This window comes from Oncorhynchus clarkii, chromosome 7 (assembly GCF_045791955.1).
Source record: "Oncorhynchus clarkii lewisi isolate Uvic-CL-2024 chromosome 7, UVic_Ocla_1.0, whole genome shotgun sequence".
Taxonomy (NCBI): domain Eukaryota; kingdom Metazoa; phylum Chordata; class Actinopteri; order Salmoniformes; family Salmonidae; genus Oncorhynchus; species Oncorhynchus clarkii.
The window spans coordinates 69,615,473-69,638,941 of record NC_092153.1 but is presented as its reverse complement, the minus strand read 5'-3'; the positions used below and the strand labels follow the sequence as shown (position 1 = coordinate 69,638,941).

The window sequence follows — 23,469 nt, the reverse complement described above, 5'->3', positions numbered from 1 at the left end:
GCCAAACGTACCCTAGTCAACCTGACTATCCTACCGATCCTCGACTTTGGCGATGTCATCTACAAAATAGCTTCCAAGACTCTAGTCAGCAAGCTGGATACAGTCTATCACAGTGCCATACGTTTTGTTACCAAATCACCTTATACCACCCACCACTGCGACCTCTATGCTCTAGTCGGCTGGCCCTCGCTACATATTCGTCGCCAGACCCACTGGCTCCAGGTCATCTATAAGTCTATGCTAGGTAAAGCTCCGCCTTATCTCAGTTCACCGGTCACGATAACAACACCCACCCGTAGCACACGTTCCAGCAGGTGTATCTCACTGATCATCCCCAAAGCCAACACCTCATTTGGCTGCCTTTCCTTCCAGTTCTCTGTTGCCAGTGACTGGAACGAATTGCAAAAATCGCTGAAGTTGGAGACTTTTATTTCCCTCACCAACTTTAAACATCAACTTTCTGAGCAGCTAACCAATCGCTGCAGCTGTACATAGTCCATCTGTAAATAGCCCACCCAATCTACCTACCTCATCCGCATACTGTTTTTGTTTTATTTACTTTTCTGCTCTTCTGCACACCCGTATCTCTACTTGCACATCATCATCCGCTCATTTATCACTCCAGTGTTAATCTGTGTGTTAATCTAAATTGTAATTTTTCGCTCCTATGACCTATTTATTGCCTTCCTCCTCATGCCTTTTGCACACACTGTATATAGACTTAATTTTTTTCTACTGTGTCATTGACTTGTTTATTGTGTTATTGGCTTGTTTATTGTTTACTCCATGTGTAACTCTGTGTTGTTGTCTGTGTCATACTGCTTTGCTTTATCGTGGCCAGGTCGAATTTACAAATGAGAACTTGTTCTCAACTAGCCTACCTGGTTAAATAAAGATGAAATTTAAAAAAACAACAAGAAAGCTCTCCCCCAAAATGAGAAAAATCTTGAGAATTGTTACATAGAACCTATTTGAGAGCCTGCTGTATATCAGTGCAGGTTGTTTGGTTGGATCCCTGTCTCCCTGAGACCTGGGTTGCCTCCCCTATTGGCCCTCGTCGAAAGAAATGCACTGAATAAGGAATAGAGTGCTATTTGGGACACATGCTTGGGCTAGTTGGATGCAAATGGATGGTTGTAGCTCTGTCCATCAAGTGTCTCTGTGCTGTTCTCAGGTTAAAAGTATGTCTACACACACACAGAAAAGGAGGATGCGAGGGAGTTTCTGCCACACTGCCTCTAGTGTGTTCTAAAAATATACACTGAGGGTTATTCTCTCACCCTGACCTTCTCTCTTTCTCCCTCTCTCTCCCATTCTTTCTCTCTCTTTTAACTATGTCTTTCTCTCTGTCTCTTTTTTCTGCTGTGTCAGTACAATGTGTCTCTGTATTTTTGATTGGTTTCTTTCTCAGATATCCCTCTTTCTCTTTCTTTCTCTCTGGCTAGACTATCTTGTTTTATTTCTTACTATCGTTGAAAAACATCTCACTGTGAAAATGGAGAAACTGTATATAGCCATTTACATCTAAACTCTGTCTCTCTCTCTTTCCTCTCCCTCAATTAACAGCAAATCTAAAAGAGCTTAAATTAAATTCAGAGTTCCCAAAGTATTTGATGTCTTTGGCTAAAATAATAAAGACTTCCTCTCACAAGCTTAAAAAGTCCATCACAGTCATACGTCCCAAATGGCACTGTATTCCCTATATAGTGCATTACTTTTGACTTTGCACTATATATCAAATACAGTGCCTTTTGGGACACAACCACAGTCCCCTCTAGTCTTTTAGCCTGTGAACATCACTCACACTAACTAACTTTTAATGCAGTTTCTCTATCTACAGTTATTTTGACCTCATGCTAATTTTCTCTCTATCTCCCCCCCCCCCCCCCAGATTGAGAATCTGCAGGAGCAGCTGTGTGATAAGGACAAGCAGCTGGGGAACCTGAAGGACAGGGTGAAGTCTCTGCAGACTGACTCCAGTAACACTGACACTGCCCTGGCCACCCTGGAGGAGGCACTCTCTGAGAAGGTACAGCACTTTTAAATATAGGGTACAGAGTTTTACAGTAGGAGAACTTAGAACCGGGGCCCAGAGTTTTACAGTAGGATAACTTAGAACCAGAGCCCACAATTTCAGATCACATGACCTGGATATGCATTACTGAGTTAAGATGGAAATGTGAGCAACACACAATAGATCAATAACTTGCTTTCAGTGTTGTTTTGTGGCTCGTCATACAGAGACTGTATGTTTTCAAAAGTATTAAGGATTTTGATATATATCGCTTTGTTGTGGTGGACATAATGTGTTGATGGTGGACATAATGTGTTGAGCTAGACATAATTTTTTGTGCTAGACATAATGTGTTGATAGTAGACATAATGTGTTGATGGTAGACATAATGTGTTGATGGGGGACATAATGTGTTGATTGTAGACATAATGTGTTGATGGTAGACATAATGTGTTAATGGTAGACATAATGTGTTGATGGTAGACATAATGTGTTGTGGTAGACATAATGTGTTGTGCTAGACATAATGTGTTGTGCTAGACATAATGTGTTTTGCTAGACATAATGTGTTGTGCTAGACATAATGTGTTGATGGTAGACATAATGTGTTGATGGTAGACATAATGTGTTGATGGTAGACATAATGTGTTGATAGTGGACATAATGTGTTGATGGTGGACATAATGTGTTGTGTTAGACATAATGTGTTGTGTTAGACATAATGTGTTGTGCTAGACATAATATGTTGATGGTGGACATAATGTGTTGTGCTGGACATAATGTGTTGATGGTGGACATAATGTGTTGTGCTGGACATAATGTGTTGATGGTGGACAAAATGTGTTGATGGTGGACATAATGTGTTGATGGTGGACATAATGTGTTGTGGTAGACATAATGTGTTGTGCTAGACATAATGTGTTGTGCTAGACATAATGTGTTTTGCTAGACATAATGTGTTGTGCTAGACATAATGTGTTGATGGTAGACATAATGTGTTGATGGTAGACATAATGTGTTGATGGTAGACATAATGTGTTGATAGTGGACATAATGTGTTGATGGTGGACATAATGTGTTGTGTTAGACATAATGTGTTGTGTTAGACATAATGTGTTGTGCTAGACATAATATGTTGATGGTGGACATAATGTGTTGATGGTGGACATAATGTGTTGATGGTGGAAATAATGTGTTGTGTTAGACATAATGTGTTGTGCTAGACATAATGTGTTGATGGTGGACATAATGTGTTGATGGTGGACATAATGTGTTGTGCTGGACATAATGTGTTGATGGTGGACAAAATGTGTTGATGGTGGACATAATGTGTTGATGGTGGACATAATGTGTTGTGGTAGACATAATGTGTTGATGGTGGACATAATGTGTTGTGCTGGACATAATGTGTTGATGGTGGACATAATGTGTTGATGGTGGACATAATGTGTTGATGGTGGACATAATGTGTGTATGTGTGTCTCTCTCAGGAGCGGATAATAGAGAGACTGAAGGAGCAGAGAGCGAGGGAGGACAATGAGAGGATTGACGAGGTGGAGTCCTATAAGAAGGAGAACAAGGACCTCAAGGAGAAAGTCAACACCCTCCATATGGAATTAACAGAGAAGGAGGTCAGTGTGTGTGTGTGTGTTTGTGCGTGTGTGCGTGCGTGTGGGTGTGCGTGTGTATTTGTTTGTGTGAATATACAGTACATGTGTGTTGCCTGAACAATTGGCAGTGAACAGTGAGCAAAATAACTGTACCCTTTCAAATACATGGAACGCTGCTCCCTCTGGTAGCGTGGCCCAGTTAGGACTGTTCAGTGTTTTTACTGTGCTGTGCCACCTGGTCTGGACTGGTCCTAACTGTCAATGCTGTCCCTGTCTGTCCCCCTGAAGTCCTGTCTCATTGACCTGAAGGAGCATGCCTCCTCCCTGGCCTCCTCCAGCCTGAAGAAAGAATCCAAGCTCAAGTCTCTGGAGATGGCCATCGAGCAGAAGAAAGAGGAGTGTAGCAAGTTGGAGACACAGTTACAGAAGGTAGGTGTCCTAGCACTGCACAACTTAAAAGTGTAAATGAAAGTGGGGAATGCATGGCTGGGATTCAAAAATACAGCATACTCCCAGAGGCCTTTGCGGTTTCATTCTGATGTCTATTATGTAAACTAGCAATGACCACCTGAACAACTCATTTGGGACGGCCTCAATGATTTAGTCTGTCAGTTAAAATCACTGTTAGAATCCCTGTTAAAGGGATGGCAAGGATTTATAGTAACACCGTATGGTACAGAGTTTACTTTACAGTGTTTGGTAACGGTGAGAAACCTACAGTGCATTGTGCACAGTTCAGCAAGTATTAGGTTAAATGGTTCAAGGAAACAAGTGGAAGAGATCCCTTTTATACCATGATAATGTCTTCTACTAAACTGCTTACCTTCAGTTGCATTTTTACAATTCAGTCTAAACCTGCAGTATGTAGACAGTGTTATACCTGTATGGCTGATGAAGACTTTTACTTTACCCTGCATCAAGTCCAGCTGGCATGGATAGTCACATTAAAAGGGAAGTTCAGTATTGCGTGTTTGCCCCTATCACTTCCGTTGCTTTTTAGCTAGCTGTGGCAAAATTAGCTGAAGTTTGTAGTGGCTGTTTAAAGAAAACCGAACCATGTATTACAGATTATCCTGGCCCGTAGACTACTTTCAGTACGAGGAACCATCTTACATTAGGTTGGAAAATACTGAACTTTCCTTTAAACCACTGTCACAAGAATTTTCAATCCAAAAGATGATAACAATCACTATAACTTTGACCAATCCCCCCTAGGATGTAAAGCTAGGGTTAATAAGAATTAGGCAAAGTCCCAGATTTCTGCAAAAGGTTGGTTCTTTATTTAGAGAATTTTCTGAAGTCAAAAATGCAAAAACAGTCATTTTATAACTCCTACACTATGACTCTTAACACATTTTATAGAATTATATGATTTCAGGGTGGAATCCTTTAGTCATTACTTTAAACTTATAAACTATCTTATCAATCAACCCTTTAACTAAATATTACGCACTGATATTTCAACCTTTATTGGAATTATAAATGTCACACAAAAGCAAACAAAACCAATACATGTATTTACATCATATACTCATCAACGACTGATCTAGGCCTATATCCAATAATAACTCTTCTTTTTAGGATTTTCATTATAATCTTCATTAAATAAACAGTCTGTCTAAACATTGAAGATCGTCTCATCCAGCATGGGCTCCTCATGGTTGAAGGAATCAGTGGCATCTACTAGGCTTGGAGGCATGTAGTTGTCACCTCATCATTTGTTGCGTCATCGATCTCGCTAGAGTCCTGGTAATTAAACCTCTCATACACGGAATCAAACAGCAACCACACAACACCAACACACTCATACAGGTGAAAGCAGCTCATAACAAAGTAATTATTTAAAAAATAAACTTTCCAAACATACTGTCGAACCACCCAGTCAGTGAGGTATCCACCCCAGAGTTCTCCGATAACTTATTTGACTCCTATTCTGTAAGTCACTCATCCTTGATGGTCAGTGTATTATATAGTTTATCTTTTACTTCTTATCAATGACAACGGCATCATATAATTAGTACAGGAAGGTGGTGGATCTGAATGTATCAGAAAGATTACCAAGACTATGATGCAGCTCAGAGTCCCTAATATTCCCAAAAATCGCCAACCCTCTCCTGCCCTTAGTCAGTCTGCTAGGTACCACCCCATACTCACACTTCTAAGAACACACACAGTAATTAAAGGTCGGAATAAGGGATCTTCGTTAAGGAGGTAAACCCCGAACCTTGTTGGTACTCGGTTCTTCCCCTAACTCTGTGTGTGATCAGCGGTCCTTGTATGTGTTCCTACCTTTTTGTAGTGGGTAACGTGGACCCAAGTGGCTCTCTCAGCTATTCTAATGGCAAAGGCGGTGGTTAACAGAACCTGGTATGAGCCTTCCCAACTGGTCTGCTTCCAGTCTTTTCTCCTCAGGGACTGGATCCACACCCAGTCTCCTGGTTGGATTGAGTGAATCACCTTCTTCTGTAATTCACCTGTTGGACACAAAATCTTGGACATACGGGTATGGTTAAAACTTCTTGACGCTACCCATCCCTTTAGTGGGATAATTGTCATCAACAACCCCTGAATTGCATTGCGCCACATTCAAATAATATTACAAAAAATATTTATATTCATGAAATCACAAGTGCAATATAGCAAAACACAGTTTAGCCTTTTGTTAATCCACCTGTATGGTCATATTTAGAAAATATGCTTTACAGCCAAAGCAAGACAAGCATTTGTGTAAATTTATCGATCGCTCGACAAAACATTATGAACACCTAGCATCAAGTAGCTTGGTCACCAAAATCAGAAAAGCAATCAAATTAATCGTTTACCTTTGATGATCTTCGGATGTTTTCACTCACGAGCCCCCCAGTTACACAATAAATGTTCCTTTTGTTCCATAAAGATTATTTTTTATATCCAAAATACCTCAGTTTGTTTGGCGCGTTATGTTCAGAAATCCACAGGAAAGAGAGGTTACGACAATGCAGACAAATTCCAAATAGTATCCGTAATGTCCACAGAAACATGTCAAACGTTTTTTATAATCAATCCTCAGGTTGTTTTTAAAATATATAATCGATAATATATCAACCGCAACTGTCCTTTTCAGTAGGAGAGGGAAAGGCAATGGCTTCCCAAACTCTGTTACGCCAAGAAAAACGCTGTTGGCACCTGGCCATACAATGACGCAATGTTATCTTTTTTCAAAATAAAAGCCTGAAACTATGTTTAAAGACTGTTGACACCTTTAGGAAGCAATAGGAAAAGGAATCTGGTTGATATCCCTTTAAATGGTGCAAAGGCAGGCTATGGAACATGGAGTTTTCAAAATAGAGGCCACTTCCTGGTTTTCCTCAGGGTTTCGCCTGCAATATCAGTTCTGTTATACTCACAGACAATATTTTGACAGTTTTGGAAACTTTAGAGGGTTTTCTTTCCTAATCTGTCAATTATATGCATATTCTAGTTTCTAGGCCTGAGAAATAGGCCGTTTCAAATGGGTAAATTTTTTAGCCAAAAACGAAAATCCTGCCCCCTACACTCAAGAAGTTAATAGCTTTTAGTTTATTGAGAATTTATTGAAAATACAGTAGATGGTTTTTTGATCAATTATTGAATTGGAATTTAAGTTTACATCCTGAATTGACTGCCTTCGATTGAACTTGAATCAAACCCTGGTGGATAATTTTAGAGCATTCTCTACTATTAGCATATCTAATATATACTTCCCCATCAGTCCCTGCCAACACACATCCTTTATTCAATGCTGCTGCTGCTACTATTAGCACATGCATATACAACGCTGTAGCAACATTGAGAAAATGTCCAATCCTCCATAAATTCTCTGTTTGTTATAACCCTCTTATCAACGCAATCAAATAATTTGGTTTTGACCAATCACCTATTGAATGTAATTGAATGTAAAACCCGGATCAGAGTTTTCTGCATTTAATTAACATACTAACGGGATACTATTGGACCAGTTATGTCTGGTCGTCACTAGTTACCACAATCGCAAAGTAATAAACCCTGCCTATTTCTACCGTTTCTCTTCTTAATATATTTTAAACCGAACCATAACCTCAACCCTAACCTTAAACCCAATGCTAACCTTAAGCCTAACCCTAACCTTAAATACATTTTTGTTTTCATACATTTTTACAATATGTGAGCGACCGGCTTGATTCGGTATTATGTAACAAAATGTTTAATTATGTTTTTTACATTGAATAAAAGCAGAGACACAGAGCTACAACATAGTATATCATACACTGCATTTGAGGAACAATGGGAAAGTAATTCTGCTTCGAATGAACTTGTAGCCTCACTTTTGAGAAAATGGCCTTTGAATGTTTTGGTACCTACTGGAGAGCTCTTCTTTGTCTTCACTCGTTCAGCATCATTCACACCCTCTTAAGCTTGAGCTCTACCAATTTCTTTAAGGCTTGATCTGAGCGTTCTGTCCTAAAAACAGCAGTCAAGCACTCAAGCTAACTGGCTAACAGTTGTCGCAGTGAAATTCTATTAAAATTTACACTTGCATAGTGGAGTCTTTTGTTAAGACATGTAGCTAGCTAAACAATGAACCATAATCACAACTCATGATATTAGTACCCCTAAGGAATCTGCAGGTAGCTAACCAGGTTCAATATTAGCTAGCTAAAAGTAGGCTATAACAAGCAAAGCAAATGGCTCTGAGATACGAATAATAAGATCATACACGTAATGTTAGCTAGCGAGCTAGCCAGCTAATGTTAGCTAGCAAGCCAGCCAGCTAACGTTAGCTAGCTAGATAACAGTACACTTTAACTTGAAATTAAAAGACTTTATGTCAAAATTAGAAACGTGTAATATCTGAAATTGTAGCTAGCTGAACTATCTTACCCATGGTCTGAAATACGAGTAGATAGCCAGAGTGAATTTACCAGCTACATCTATCAACAGTTGTCACAGTGACATTCTATTGAAATAGATACTTGCATAGTGGAGGTTTTTGTTAAGATGGTAGCTTGCTAAACATGGGACACAAACTCATGCTGTTACTACCCTGCATGAATCTGCAGGTAGCTAACCAACCAGGTTCAATGTTAGCTAGCTAATATAAGGCTAGAACTAGCCAAGAAAATGGCTCTGAGATGTGAATAATAAGATCATACACGTAACGTTAGCTAGCGAGCCAGCCAACTAACTTTAGCTAGCTAGCTAACAGTACTCTTTAAAACTTCTTGCTCCTACTTGAGACGCAGATGTCTCAAGTAGGCACCTGTAAATGCAAATGCGCTACGCTAAATGCTAAATGTACTCGTTAAAACTCAAACGTTCATCAAAATACACATGCAGGGTATTGAATTAAAGCTACACTCGTTGTGAATCTAGCCAACAAGTCAGATTTTTAAAATGCTTTTCGGCGAAAGCATGAGAAGCTATTATCTGATAGCATGCAACACCCCAAAATGCCTGAATGCGACGTAAACAAAGATTTAGCGTAGCCGGCGCTACACAAAACGCAGAAATAAAATATAAAACATTCATTACCTTTGACGAGCTTCTTTCTTGGCACTCCTATATGCCCCATAAACATCACTATTGGGTCTTTTTTTCGATTAAATCGGTCCATATATACCCAAAATAGCTTTCTATGGAAGCTGTGTAATTCAGAAAAAAACATTGTTTTAAAACACAGCGTCATTTTTTAAAATTAAAAAAGTCGATGATAAACTTTCACAAAACACTTCGAAATACTTTTGTAATCCAACTTTAGGTATTAGTAAACGTTTATAATCTATCAAAATGATTACAGGGCGATGTGTATTCAATAGCTCCTCGTCTTCAAATCAATGGATGAAAATGTGCACTTCAAAACATCCTGGCGGAGACCGGAAGAAATTGAATCCAGTTAGTTGGATTTACTAACAAAAACTCCCCGGAAAATGACGACAATGGCGACATCGTGTGGAATCTGTAGGAATTGCATGCAGGTCCATAATTAATTTTGTGCCCTTTTAACAACCCATGAAAGTGACGCATGGAAATTATTTTTAGCTTTCAGAGAGCAGTTTTTCTTGCGCTTTTCGATGAAACACATGATCTGTTATAGTCACAGCCGTGATTTAACCAGTTTTAGAAACTTCAGAGTGTTTTCTATCCACACATACTAATCATATGCATATACTATATTCCTGGCATGAGTAGCAGGACGCTGAAAAGTTGCACGATTTTTAACAGAATGTTCGAAAAAGGAGGGGGTAGGATGAAGAGGTTTTAACTTGAAATTAAAACTAAATGTGTAATATCTGAAAAATGTAGCTAGCTAGGCTATCTTACCCGTATATATCATGGTTGGACACTTCTCCCTGTCACAGATGCCATGGTTGTTTTCTCCATCTCCTTTGCTATCATACTCTAATTCCACTGATTTCAAAACTCTGTCCTCCAGAAAGTGGAGAGCAACACTTATGCAGTTCTACTAAGCAATATATATATATTTTTAAAAGCCACGTTAGACAGGATTACCTACACATACTAACCAGCTCAAATAGACAGAAGCGTGCTATGTGGCAGACCAATCCGAACTCGTGTCCAGCCCACGCATTATCTCAGCCAATCATGTGGGAAGTGGGAAGGTTGCCGGTGTAACAGTATAGCTTCCGTCCCTCTCCTCGCCCCAACCTGGGCTCGAACCAGGGACCCTCTGCACACAAGGGAACCACTACTCTAAGGTCTCAGTACAAGTGACGTCACTGATTGAAACGCTATTAGCGCACACCACCGCTAACTAGCTAGCCATTTCACATCGGTTACACCGGCTTTTCTGTGGCTAAACCAACTAGGCTCGTAATTTAACAATTTTATTTGTATTTACAGATGGCATACATGTTTGTTATTAAGGCACATGAAAGTTCACATGTTCCAGAAGGCATTTTAAAGATTACATTTAAATGTCTCTCGTGTGAGGTAGTGACCCGGAACATACGCCTAGTTTCCTGAAACGGGTGACATGCAGCCAATTTTGACTTTGTTGCTGTGGTAACTAGTGGAAATCGTTATGTCTGGATAACGTTCAACTAATGTTCCTACAACACCGTAGAACCCCTGAGATGGGGAGCGAAGATGTCCATCAGATCTCCTCCTTGTGTCTCTCTGTCCCATAACCACCCATTCTGTATCCTCCTCACTCCTCACTCCTCACTCCTCACTCCTCATCCTCCTACTCCTTCTTCGGTTCCTGTCCAGTGGTCCTAGCTGTCTCAACCATAGAAATCCAATTAAAAATCAAGTCAATGTTCCGTGATGGATGGACCGGCTTCCAAATTGGGTGTAATTTTATTTCTATGGTCTCAACATACTGTTCAAGATGTACATTAAACATGTTCTCTATATTGACACTCCTTTAACATGTAACATGTAGGCTAACATGTAACATAATTTTTCTTAGCCTGGTCCCAGAACTGTTTGTGCTGTCTTGCCAACTCCTTTGGTCATTGTCTGTTTGGGATGAACAGATCTGGTACCAGGCTAGTCTGTTCTCCCCGGATCCTGCTGTTTCTACTCTCCTCTGGCTAATGGAGCTACATGCTAATGCTATCTTCCCCGATCTCCCCCCCCTCCCTCCTCGTCTTCCCCCTTCACCACCTTCCTTTGCAATGTAGCAAGCAGAGCAGCTGTTCACTCAGATGAACAACCCTGTAAGTCCTTTGCTCCATCTGGAGCTCTCTGTGGTGGCACATATTGAAAGCATGAGGACACCCACCAAAAGCTACTCTAAAACCCTGGAACATGCTAGCTAGCTAGTGCGTAATCGTGTCATGGCCACATGGTCTCAGTCCCATTGTCCCTGGTATCTCATTCAGATAATGTAGATGCATGTTGATCTTTACACGGTATAAGTATGATTTAGCTCTCCAACTGCACGCACATTAGCCTCTGTTCTGGGTGAACAGAGTGTGAAGTGAGCATTTAGCTTAGCGTTTATCTTAGCATTTATCTTAGCATAGCTTTAATCTGTATGACCACACAGTTGCGGTTCTATTTATTTGCATCTTGATAGCCTAACCTACTGTTGTTGCTCAACCATTGGTCTCTGTTAGAAAGAATTGTACAAAGACCTGTACAATGGTGATATAATGTGTTTTTTACTGTGGTTGAATGTTTCTTACAAAGCTTCATAGCAAAAAAAGCTGAGTTAACTGAAAGTTACGGATAGTTTCTTCTTCTATAGTGTTCTCACATCCAGCATCATGACTGATAGTAAGATACCAAGATATCAGTCAGCTCTGTACCATTATTTTAACAAACTCAGAATTAATAATCAACACATTTTTTATCTAACTGTAGGCCTTGCATACAGTTAGTTGGCCTATAGAGCTGTGTCCCAAACAGCAGCCTACTCCCTACATAGTGCGCTACTTTTGAGCAGGGCCCACAGGCAAGTCCTAGAGGTACACACCTCCCACTTCTGAGACCTTTAGATTCCCCCCAAACTGTTGGTGCTCACTTTACTCCTCATGCTTGAAATATGTCACTTGTTGTCACTGCTGGATTGAGCTAAATCTGTTCATGTGGAAAGCATTGCAAAGATTGTCTTCCCAGCTGTGTTTGGTTTGCATGCTATGATTTGTTTGCTCGTCACTGTTTGGCCCCCTTCACTGTCTCCATGTTAATAAGTGGTCAATAGAACAGAGGCCTAATATTAACCTTCTAACACTGGTAATGGTTGACGTGGCTCATTGTGGGGGTCTATATTTATCTAGTCATGCTCTGTGTTGTGTTGCTGTTGTGTTGGTCTGTTGTATTGGTCTGTTGTGTTACTCTGTTGGGTCTATTGTGTTGCTTTGTTGTGTTGCTCTGTTGGGTCTGTTGTGTTGGTCTGTTGTGTTGGTCTGTTGTGCTGGGTCTGTTGTGTTGGTCTGTTGTGTTAGGTCCGTTGTGTTGGGTCTGTTGTGTTGGGACTGTTGTGTTGCTCTGTGACTGTCAGCGTTGTCGATGTGATGTCTCAGATGTGTTGTGTACTTCTGTTCTGTGTGTTTGAAAGATGACTCAAGCTGTTCAATTTTTACTGACTGGTGGTCAAAAGCCTTTCCTCTTTCAGTGCCTTAGACACACTAGAGGTGATCAGGTGTGATTATCCAGAGAGACATGAGAGCAGAGATGAGTGATTCTACCAAGTGATTATAACAGGAAGGACAGGGCTCAGAGTTGGAGTGCTGATCTAGGATCAGTTTAATATTTTAGATCATAATGAATATGATTATATGAACAGATCAGCACTCCTACTGGGAGATGCTTTGTGGTTACAGGCCCTGGTACTGTCCTTCCTATACACACATGGCCTGTTTCCCCAACCCAGATTAATCCTGCTTCTAGACTAAAGGGAATTTATGCTAAATGTTGAATCTCCATTGAAAGTGCTCTTTTGACCAGGACTAGGCTTAATCTGTGTCTGGGAAACTGCCCCACAGTCAACTTTGGCTCCTAAAAAGTTATTGTCATGAGGTCAACAAGTTTGTAAGAAGCTACTCAGGAAAACTAACGATACTAAATGACAGATGTACAAATCTCAACTGTTCTATATCGCTTGTTTTTCAAGTTAGCATTAGCATATTGTAACAGGCACAAGCAGCCTTTAGTTCCAATCGCTATGGTACACTAGTCTCACAGAACTGGGCTAAATAACAGCCTCAGTCAGAGCTAATGAGCCATAGCAGTACTGATGTCCCCTGTTCACTATGCTTTATTTATACATTACAGAGAGAGGGAAAGAGGGAGAGAGGAGAGCGAGAAGTTCATAAAAGACACTAACTGTTGAGCTTGTCTGTTCTGGGTTCTCTCCCCTTTCTCCTATTTGTGAGAGTTTGTGCGTGTGTGCATGTCTGTGCGTGTGTTCCATTCGTGTGTGTGTTTTTTTTCTTTTTTTCTTTTTCTCTCCATGACCATGCAGAAGGCCCATGAGGTCCAGCAGCAGCAGGTGGGAGTGGGCTCCAGGGGGAACCCAGAGTATGTGGAGCGGGAGCAGCGAGTCAAGGTCCTAGAGAAGGAGGTTTCCTACTATAAGGAGGAGTCTGGCAAGGCCCAGGCCGAGGTGGATAGGCTACTAGCCATCCTCCGAGAGGTGGAGACTGAGAAGAACGACAGGGATAAGAAGATCGCCGAGCTGGAAAGGTAACTGGGCTATACTACCCTTAGCTTTACATTTCTATGGTACTCAGCGGAAGTGCTTTATATTTACAGATATATCAAGTATATACAGTGCCTTCGGAAAGTATTCAGACCCCTTGACTTTTTCCACATTTTGTTATTCTAATCTTGATTCCATCTTTTTTTTCCACTCACCAATCTACACACAATACACCATAATGACAAAGCACAAACAGGTTTTTATAAATGTTTGCTCATTTATAAAAATTAAAAAAATAACAAAATCACATTTACTTAAGTATTCAGACCCCTTACTCAGTACTTTGTTGAAGCATCTTTGGCAGCTATTACAGCCTGGAGTTTTTTTGGGGGTATGATGCTACAAGCTTGGCACACCTGTATTTGGAGAGTTTCTCCCATTCTTCTCTGCAGATCCTCTCAAGCTCTGTCAGGTTGATGGGGATTGTTGCTGAACAGCTATTTTCAGGTCTCTCCAGTGATGTTAGATTGTGTTCAAGTCCGGGCTCTGGCTGGGCTACTCAACGACATTCAGAGACTTGTCCCGAAGCCACTCCTGAGTTGTCTTGGTTGTGTGCTTAGGATTGTTGTCCTGTTGGAAGGTGAACCTTTGTCCCCGTCTAAGGTCCTGAATGCTCTGGAGCAGGTTTTTATCAAGGATCTCTCTGTACTTTTCTCAATTTATCTTTTACTCGATCCGGACTAGTCTCCCAGTCCCAGCTGCTGAAAAACATCCCCACAGCATGATGCTGTCACCACCATGCTTCACCGTAGGGATGGTGCCAGGTTTCCTCCAGATGGTGCCAGGTTTCCTCCTTGGCATTCAGGCTACAGAGTTCAATCTTGACATGGTTTGAGAGTCTTTAGGTTCCTTTTGGCAAACTCCAAGAGGCTGTCATGTGTCTTATGACCTTCTGGAAGGTTATTCCATCACCACAGAGGAAATCTAGAGCTCTGTCAGAGTGACCATCAGGTTCTTGGTCACCTCCCTGACCAAGGCCCTTCTCCCCTGATTGCTTAGTTTGGTCAGGTGGCCAAACTGTCTCGGAGCTCTACGGACAAGTCCTACGACCTCATGGATTGGTATTTTGCTCTGATATACAATCAACTGTGCAACCTTATATAGACAGGTGTGTGACTTTCCAAATCATAACCAATCAATTGAATTTACCACAGGTGGACTCCAATCAAGTTGTAGAAACATCTCAAGGATGATCAATGGAAACAGGAAGCACCTGAGGTCAATTTCGAGTCTCATAGCAAAGGGTCTGAGTACTTATAAGATATTTCTGTTTTTTATTAATACATTTGAAATAAATTCTAAAAACCTGTTTTTGCTTTGTCATTATGTTGTGTGTAGATTGCTGAGGAGTTTTATTTATTTAATACATTTTAGATTTAGGCTGTAATGTAACAAAATGTGTAAAAAGTCAAGGGGTTTGAATACTTTCTGAAGGCACTGTAGGTCTTATAATAGATAAATATATATATTGATGTTGAGTAGTTGGAGGTGTGGCGTAAGCATGGAAGTGCTATGGATAGAGGAACAGACAGATTTATCGATAAAGATTAGCATATTTATTGAACTGATTATCAGACTAACACCATATACCTGGGTTAACGTCTAAGGCAATTGGGTGTCACGGCTAACTGGGTGTGTGAGGTAAGAATCAGGCGAAGAGAGCAGAGAGTTCCAAAGGGAAAAGTGCACTTTAATCTGGCACCAAAATACAATGCCCAAAACCCCGGGGGCGCGAAAATACTGACCAACCCAACACACAGGGTACGCGGTCCGGAGCACTAACACACCCAACGACACAACACGTAACACTAAATTAATCACGCACAAAACATTGCCGGTTTTACTAGGCTTAAATAAGGAAGCACATCAGGAAAACACAATTAGACACAGGTGCAACTAATAAGACAAAACAAACAGAAAAAGGAAAAGGGATTGACGACCGCCGAGCACCGCCCGAACAGGCAGGGGAGCCACCTTTGGTGGGAGTCGTCACAGTAACCCCCCCTCCGACACGCAGCTCCCGCAGCGCGGGAGTCCACGAGGTACTGTAGGCCCCCCACCCGGCATCTCGAGTCCAGTATGCCACGTACTGTGTACGCATGGGACCCCTCGATGTCCAGAGGGGGCGGAGGGACCTCAGGCACCTCATCTTCTTGAAGGGGACCAGCCACCACCGGCCTGAGGAGAGACACATTAAATGAGGGGTTAATACGATAATAAGTGGGAAGTTGTAACCTGTAACACACCTCGTTTATCCTCCTCAGGACTTTAAATGGCCCCACACCCTGAGGCCCCAGCTTCTGGCAGGGCAGGCGGAGGGGCAGGTTTCGGGTCGAGAGCCAGACCCGCTCTTCTTCTGCCATCCCCCCGGCCAGTCTCAGTGATTCCTGGACGGCTTTCTTAGGTGTCTTTTGAGCGCTGTACACATTCCTCCAGGAGCCCCGGTCTGGCTCTGGTGCCATGGGGCCAGGACCGGCTGGTAGCCCAACACACACTGGAAGGGAGACATGTTCGTTGAGGAGTGGCGTAGGGAGTTCTGAGCGAGCTCAGCCCAAGGAACATACCTCGCCCACTCACCTGGCCGGTCCCGGAAATATGACCACAGAAACCTGCCCATATCCTGGTTTACTCGCTCCACCTACCCATTACTCTCGGCGTGTAAACCCGAGGTCAAGCTGACTGAGACCCCAGCCTCTCCATAAACACCCTCCAAACTCTGGACGTGAATTGGGGGCCCCGATCAGAAACGATGTCCGTAGGCACCCCGTAGTGCCGGAAGACATGGGTAAACAGGGCCTCCGCAGTCTGCAGGGCCGTAGAGAGACCGGGCAACGGGATGAGATGGCAGGACTTAGAAAACCGATCCACAACGACCAGGATCGTCGTACTTCCCTGGGACGGGGGAAGGTCGGTGAGGAAGTCCACCGACAAGTATGACCACGGCCGTTGTGGAACAGGGAGGTGCTGTAACTTCCCTCTAGGCAAGTGTCGAGGAGCCTTGCTCTGAGCGCAAACTGAGCAGGAGGAGACATAAAATCTCACGTCCTTAGCCAACGTGGACCTCCAGTATCTCACCCTAAGACTCCGCACTGTCCTCTCGATGCCAGGATGACCCGAGGAGGGTAGAGTATGAGCCCAATGTATTAATTTATCAGGGACACCCCTCGGCACATACTGAGACACTGGGGGGGGGGCAGGCTCTAACCGTGATGCCCTCTCTATCTCCGCTTCCACCTCCCATACTACCAGTGCCACGAGACATGAAGGTGGAAGAATGGGGGTCGGCTCGACGGACCGCTCCTCGGTATCATAGAGGCGGGACAGCGCGTCAGCTTTAGTGTTTTGGGAGCCTGGCCAGTACGAGATGGTGAAGCAAAACTGGGTAAAGAACATGGCCCATCAAGCCTGACGCGGATTCAGTTTCCTCGCTGCCCGGATATACTCAAGATTACGATGGTCAGTCCAGATGAGAAAAGGGTGCTTAGCCCCCTCAAGCCAATGTCTCCACACCTTCAGAGCCTTGACTACAGCTAACTCCCGGTCCCCTACGTCATAGTTTCACTCTGCCGGACCAAGCTTCTTCGAAAAGAAAAGAACAAGGGCGGCCGAGTGTCCACCTCCACTATGAACGCTAAAGAGGGTCCGGATGCGCCAACACGGGCGCATTGGTGAACAGCTCCTTCAGACGACTGAAAGCTCTGCCCGCCTCTGCTGACCAACGCAAGCGCGCCGGACCTCCCTTCAGCAGTGAGGTAATGGGAGCAGCCACCTGACCAAAACCCCGGATAAACCTCCGGTAGTAATTGGCAAGCCCTAAAAACCGCTGCACCTCTTTCACCGTGGTCGGAGTCGGCTAATTACGCATGGCTGTAATGCGGTCACACTCCATCACCACCCCGGAGGTGGAAATACGATAACCCAGGAAGGAAATGGCCTTTTTGAAGAACACGCATTTCTCGGCCTTGACATATAGGTCATGCTACAGCAGTCGCTCAAGTACCTTACGCACCAGAGACACGTGCGCCTCGAGTGTGGCAGAATAGATCAGGATGTTATCGATGTACACTACCACTCCCTGCCCGTGCAGGTCTCTGAGAATCTCGTCTACGAAGGATTGGAAGCCGGCTGGAGCATTCTTCAACCCATATGGCATGACGAGGTACTCATAATGGCCAGATGTAGTACTAAATGAGGTTTTCCACTCATCTCCTCCCCGGATATGCACCTTATTATACGCACTCCTCAGGTCCAGTTTTGTGAAGAAGCGCGCCCCGTGAAATGATTCCACCGCCGTAGCGATGAGAGGTAGTGGGGTAACTAAACCCCACTGTGATAGAATTTAGACCTCTATAATCAATGCACGGACGCAGACCTCCCTCCTTCTTCTTCACAAAAAAGAAGCTCGAGGAGACGGGTGATGTGGAGGGCCGAATGTACCCCTGTCCCAGCGATTCAGCAACATATGTCTCCATAGCCACGGTCTCCTCCTGGGACAATGGGTACACGTGACTCCTAGGAAGTGCAGCGTTCACCAGGAGGTCTATTGCGTAGTCCCCTCGACGATGGGGTGGTAATTGGGTCGCCTTCCTCTTACTGAAGGCGATAGCCAAATCGGCATATTCAAAGGGAATGCGCACGGTGGAAACCTAGTCTGGACTCTCCACCGTAGTCGCACCAACGCAAACTCCTATACACCTGCCTGAACACTCCTGACCACCCTCTAAGAGCCCCCTGTCGCCATGAAATCACCGGGTTGTGATGAGCTAGCCAGGGAATTCCCAACACCACTGGAAACGCAGGTGAATCAATAAGGAATAAAGTAATCCGCTCCTCATGACCCCCCTGCGTTACCATGTCCAGTGGCACCGTGGCCTCCCTGACCACTCCTGACCCTAAGGAGTGCACGGGGAAAGGTAGGTCTAACGACACCAGGGGAATCCCTAGCCTTAACGCGAGCCCACGATCCATGAAGTTCTCAGCTGCGCCTGAATCGACTAGCGCCTTATGCTGTAGAGAGGGAGAAAACCCAGGAAAAGAGGTTAACACAAACATATGACCGACAGGAATCTCTGGGTGAGTCTGGTGCTGACTCACCTGGGGTGACCGAGCAGTGCTCCGCCTGCCCTCCCGACTCCCAGACGAGCTCCTCCAGCACCGGTCGGCCGTGTGTCCTTGCCGACCACGACTGGTGCAGGAGGAAACTCCTCTCCCGGTCCCCCTCGATACAGCCCCCCCCTAACTCCATGGGGATGGGAGCAGGAGGGCCTGGGGGTGGAAACAACAGGGCCTGTTCCGGAAGCCCGTGGGCAGCCAGCACGTTGTCTAGACGAATGGACATGTCTATGAGTTCATCCAAGGTGAGGGTGGTGTCCCGACACGCTAGCTCCCTGCGGACGTCCTCCCTGAGGCTACATCAAAGCCCTGTCGTTCCACCCCGCTCCTGCGGCCGAGGTCCGGAACTCCAGGGCAAAGTCCTGCGTACTCCTTGTCTCCTGTCGCAGGTGGAACAGCCGTTCACCCGCCGCCCGACCCTCTGGTGGGTGATCGAACACAGCTCGGAATCGGCAGGTGAACTCGGGGTAGTGATCCTTCGCCGAGTGTGGGCCATTCCACACTGCGTTAGCCCACTCCAGGGCTCGTCCCGTCAGACAGGAGACGAGGACACTCACGCTCTCCTGCCCTGAGGGATTAGGACGGACGGTCACCAGGTATAATTCCAGTTGGATGAGGAACCCCTGACACCCAGCCGCTGTCCCATCATACTCCCTGGGGAGCGCCAGACGCAGGGCCCCCGGAGCCGGATGCTGAAGCAGGGGTAGGTGGTACTGGTGGAGGGGGCGCTGGAGATGAGGTGGGAAGGCCACTCCTCTCCTATCGGTCCATCCTCTCCATTATCAGATCCATTGCCGATCCTATTCGGTGGAGAATGGTGGTGTGATGGAGGACCCTCTCCTCAATCGATGGGAGAGGAGGTGCAGCTGCTCCTGCTGATTCCATAACAGAAGGTGCGGGATTCTGTCACGGCTGACTGGGTGTGTGAGGTAAGAATCAGGCGCAGAGAGCAGAGAGTTCCAAAGGGAAAAGTGCACTTTAATCTGGCACCAAAATACAATGCCCAAAACACAGGGCGCGAAAATACTGACCAACCCAAAACACAGAGTACGCGGTCCGGAGCACTAACACACCCAACGACACAGCACGTAACACAAAATTAATCCCGTACAAAACAAGGGCGGGGTTTACTAGGCTTAAATAAGGAAGCACATCAGGAAAACACAATTAGACACAGGTGCAACTATTAAGACAAAACAAACAGAAAAAGGAAAAGGGATTGACACCCGCCGAGCACCGCCCGAACAGGCAGGGGAGCCACCTTCGGTGGGAGTCGTCACATACTTACTGTTAATGCAATGATGAAAATCTTATTTAATTACTACAAATCACTTGATTGAGTCACAGTATGAATGGATGTTTTGATAGTTTTTTTAGTGAGCAAGCAAGGCTATGGGTGAAACCCCTACAATGTGCAGTGAAGGTGAAAGCTCATTGGATTTGTATGACAAGGCACTGGATGTGCGTGGTCCTCTCCAAAAGGCCCTGTCTATTTATTGCTATTCCTGTAACTCTGTGCATGTTGGCTTAAATGTGCTCTTGTGTAGTTAATCTACTCTCTCATCCGGTCTTTGTTGATATGTGGATGTCACGTCATCCTGTAAATCTTGGACTGTACCCCCCCCCACCCCCGGGTACTATGCTGGCTGATAGTGAAAATCTACATCATACCTATAGAGTATTGATGAATAGAACATTTAATCTTTAGACTTTGGATTGGCCATTTTAGTGTAACATTTTGCAGAAAAGGGTCTGTCCAGGTCGGTCAAACTGTATGTGCTCGCCACATGAGCATCCCCTAGCAGTAATACGGTGCCATTGCATTTCAGTGTGTCATTCTCATTCTTCTTCCATCTCTCTCTCTCTCTCTCTCTCTCTCCAACACTTTCCCCTCACCAACGCTTCTCCTCCTACTCCCCCTGTCACAGCCCCCCTCACCTTGCCCCTGTCCCTCGCCCTAGTTTCAGCCCTGGCCCCGTCCCTCGTCACGGTCCCGGTGGTAGAGCTCCCCCTGACCCGCTCCCCCCTGTGTCCGCTGCCCCCCAGCAGATTGGGGGCATGGTGTGGGACTTCCTGGGAAAGTGAGTGCTCTGCCCCTGGCACTTCAGCAAGGCTGCCCTCGTGGTTTACGTCTGCGACTGCACCTGCATATGGTCTCGCCTTTTAATTGATTTGGTTTGATTTGGAAGCCCATCGGCCCATCCGTGTTATGTAAAGATCACTAGATATGTTGTGCAACCTCTACAGCAGTAGTCTTGCAAAAGCCTGCGCCAGTAGTCATGTTGTATATGCATCTTTGTGCACGTGTGTCTGCGCATGTCTTCAGCCTGCTTCTCCACCCATGCCTGCACACACTTTATGACTCAATCTAATATCTTTTTCCTTTACCTTTATTTAACTGGGCAAGTCAGTTAAGAACAAATTCTTATTTTCAATGACGGCCTAGGAACAGTGGGTTAAATGCCTTGTCCAGGGGCAGAACGACAGATTCGGGGATTTGATTTTGCAACCTTTCGGTTACTAGTACTACACTCTAACCACTAGGCTACCTGCCACCTAAACAAGGAGCCAGGAAAACAAACTATATCAAAAAACGAATCTGTAGTAGCATGTATGAATCAATACTTTCATATTTGTATTAATACTGAACTTCTACTGTATTCATATGATTTCACATATGAAAGCCATAAGGATGTCATATATTTCTCATATACAGTATGTCAGTTTCAACACATGCAGTGCTTTCGGAAAGCATTCAGACCCCTTGACTTTTTCCTCATTTTGTTACGTTACAGCCTTATTCTAAAATGGATTTGTTTTCTTTTTTCTCATCAATCTACACACAATACCCCATAACGACATAGTTTTTTGCAAATGTATTAAAAATACTTTTCAGATCCTTTGCTATGAGACTCGAAATTGAGCTCAGGTGCATCCTGTGTCCATTGTTTCCATTGATCATCCTTGAGATGTTTCTACAACTTGATTGGAGTCCACCTGTTGTAAATTCAATTGATTGGGAATGATTTGGAGAGGCACACACCTATCTATATAAGGCCCCAAAGTTGACAGTAGATGCCAGAGCAAAAACCAAGCCATGAGGTCGAAGGAATTGTCCGTAGAGCTCTGAGACAGGATTGTGTCGAGGCACATATCCGGGGAAGGGTACCAAACAATTTCTGCAACATTGAAGGACCCCAAGAACACAGTGGCCTCCATCGTTCTTAAATGGAAGACATTTGGAACCACCAAGACTCTTCCTAGAGCTGACCTCCTGGCCAAACTGAGCAATTAAGGTAGAGGGGCCTTGTTCACGGAGGTGACCAAGGAACCAATGGTCACTCTGACAGAGCTCCAGAGTTCCTCTGAGGAAATGGGAGAACCTTCTGGAAAGGCAACCTTCTCAGCAGCACTCCACCAATCAGGTATTTATGGTAGAGTGGCCAGATGGAAGCCACTCCTCAGTAAAAGGCACATAACATCATCCCTAAGGTGAAGCATGGTGGTGGCAGCATCATGCTGTGTGGATGTTTTACAGTGGCACGGAACTGGGAGACTAGTCAGGATCGAGGGAAAGATGAACGGAGCAAAGTACAGAGAGATCCTTGATGAAAACGTGCTCCAGAGCGCTCAGGACCTCAGACTGGTGTGACGGTTCACCTTCCATCAGGACAACGACTCTAAGCACACAGCCTAGTCAATGCAGGAGTGGCTTCGGGATAAGTCTCTGAATGTCCGTGAGTGGTCCAGCCAGAGCCCGGACTTGAACCTGATCATTCATCTCTGGAGAGACCTGAAAATGACTGCAATGACGCTCCCCATCCAACCTGACAGAGCTTGAGAAGATCTGCGAAGAAGAAAGGGAGGCTACAATCGCTGCCAAAGAGCCTTCAACATAGTACTGAGTAAAGGGTATGAATACTTATGTAAATGTGATATTTCTGTTTTATATTTTGATGCTTTTGAAAAAAATTCTAAAAACCTGTTTTTGATTTGTCATTATGGGATATTGTGTGTAGATTGATGAGGGGGAAAACGAATTCATCCATTTTAGAATAAGGCTGTAACTTAAAACAAAATGTGAAAAAAAGTCAGGAGGTCTGAATACTTTTCAATTGCACTGTATCCTATACTGAATCATATGTATTTCTTTTCATTTCCTGGATGATATTTAATTTGACAGTCTGTATGCCCTCTTCCCTCCCTTTACCATGAACTCACTCTCATTACAACATAGCACCATTATGGGATCTGTACTGTAGCAAATGCAGTACAGCTCCCATGTACCTTACACATAGACAATAACCAGACACTGATTCTACACACACATGTACACACACACGCGCATGTACACACACACACACACACACACGCACACACTTTTTGTCTGTGGCCTTTTGTGTTTTGGCTGTTTTGTGTAGCTTCTGTACACTCTTAGAAAATTGGTTCCATAATGGCTGTCCCCCTAGGAGAATCCTTTTTGGTTCCTGGGGAATGGGTTCTGCATGGAACCCAATAGGGTCCTACCTGGAACCAAAAGGGTTCTACTTGGAAACAAAAACAGT

General features: G+C 44.2%; 1 protein-coding gene across 1 annotated transcript in view; it reads left to right on the top strand.

Moving 5' to 3' along the window:
* The window catches only part of LOC139414425 (ERC protein 2-like), an 88,668-nt gene that overhangs the window by 51,499 nt on the left and 13,700 nt on the right, over nt 1-23,469 (top strand). Inside the window, exons 9-14 of the mRNA XM_071162337.1 lie at nt 1,892-2,029; nt 3,505-3,645; nt 3,913-4,053; nt 11,268-11,303; nt 13,556-13,776; nt 20,833-20,985. Coding sequence (XP_071018438.1) covers nt 1,892-2,029; nt 3,505-3,645; nt 3,913-4,053; nt 11,268-11,303; nt 13,556-13,776; nt 20,833-20,985 — 830 coding nt within the window. The remainder of the gene's footprint in view (nt 1-1,891; nt 2,030-3,504; nt 3,646-3,912; nt 4,054-11,267; nt 11,304-13,555; nt 13,777-20,832; nt 20,986-23,469) is intronic.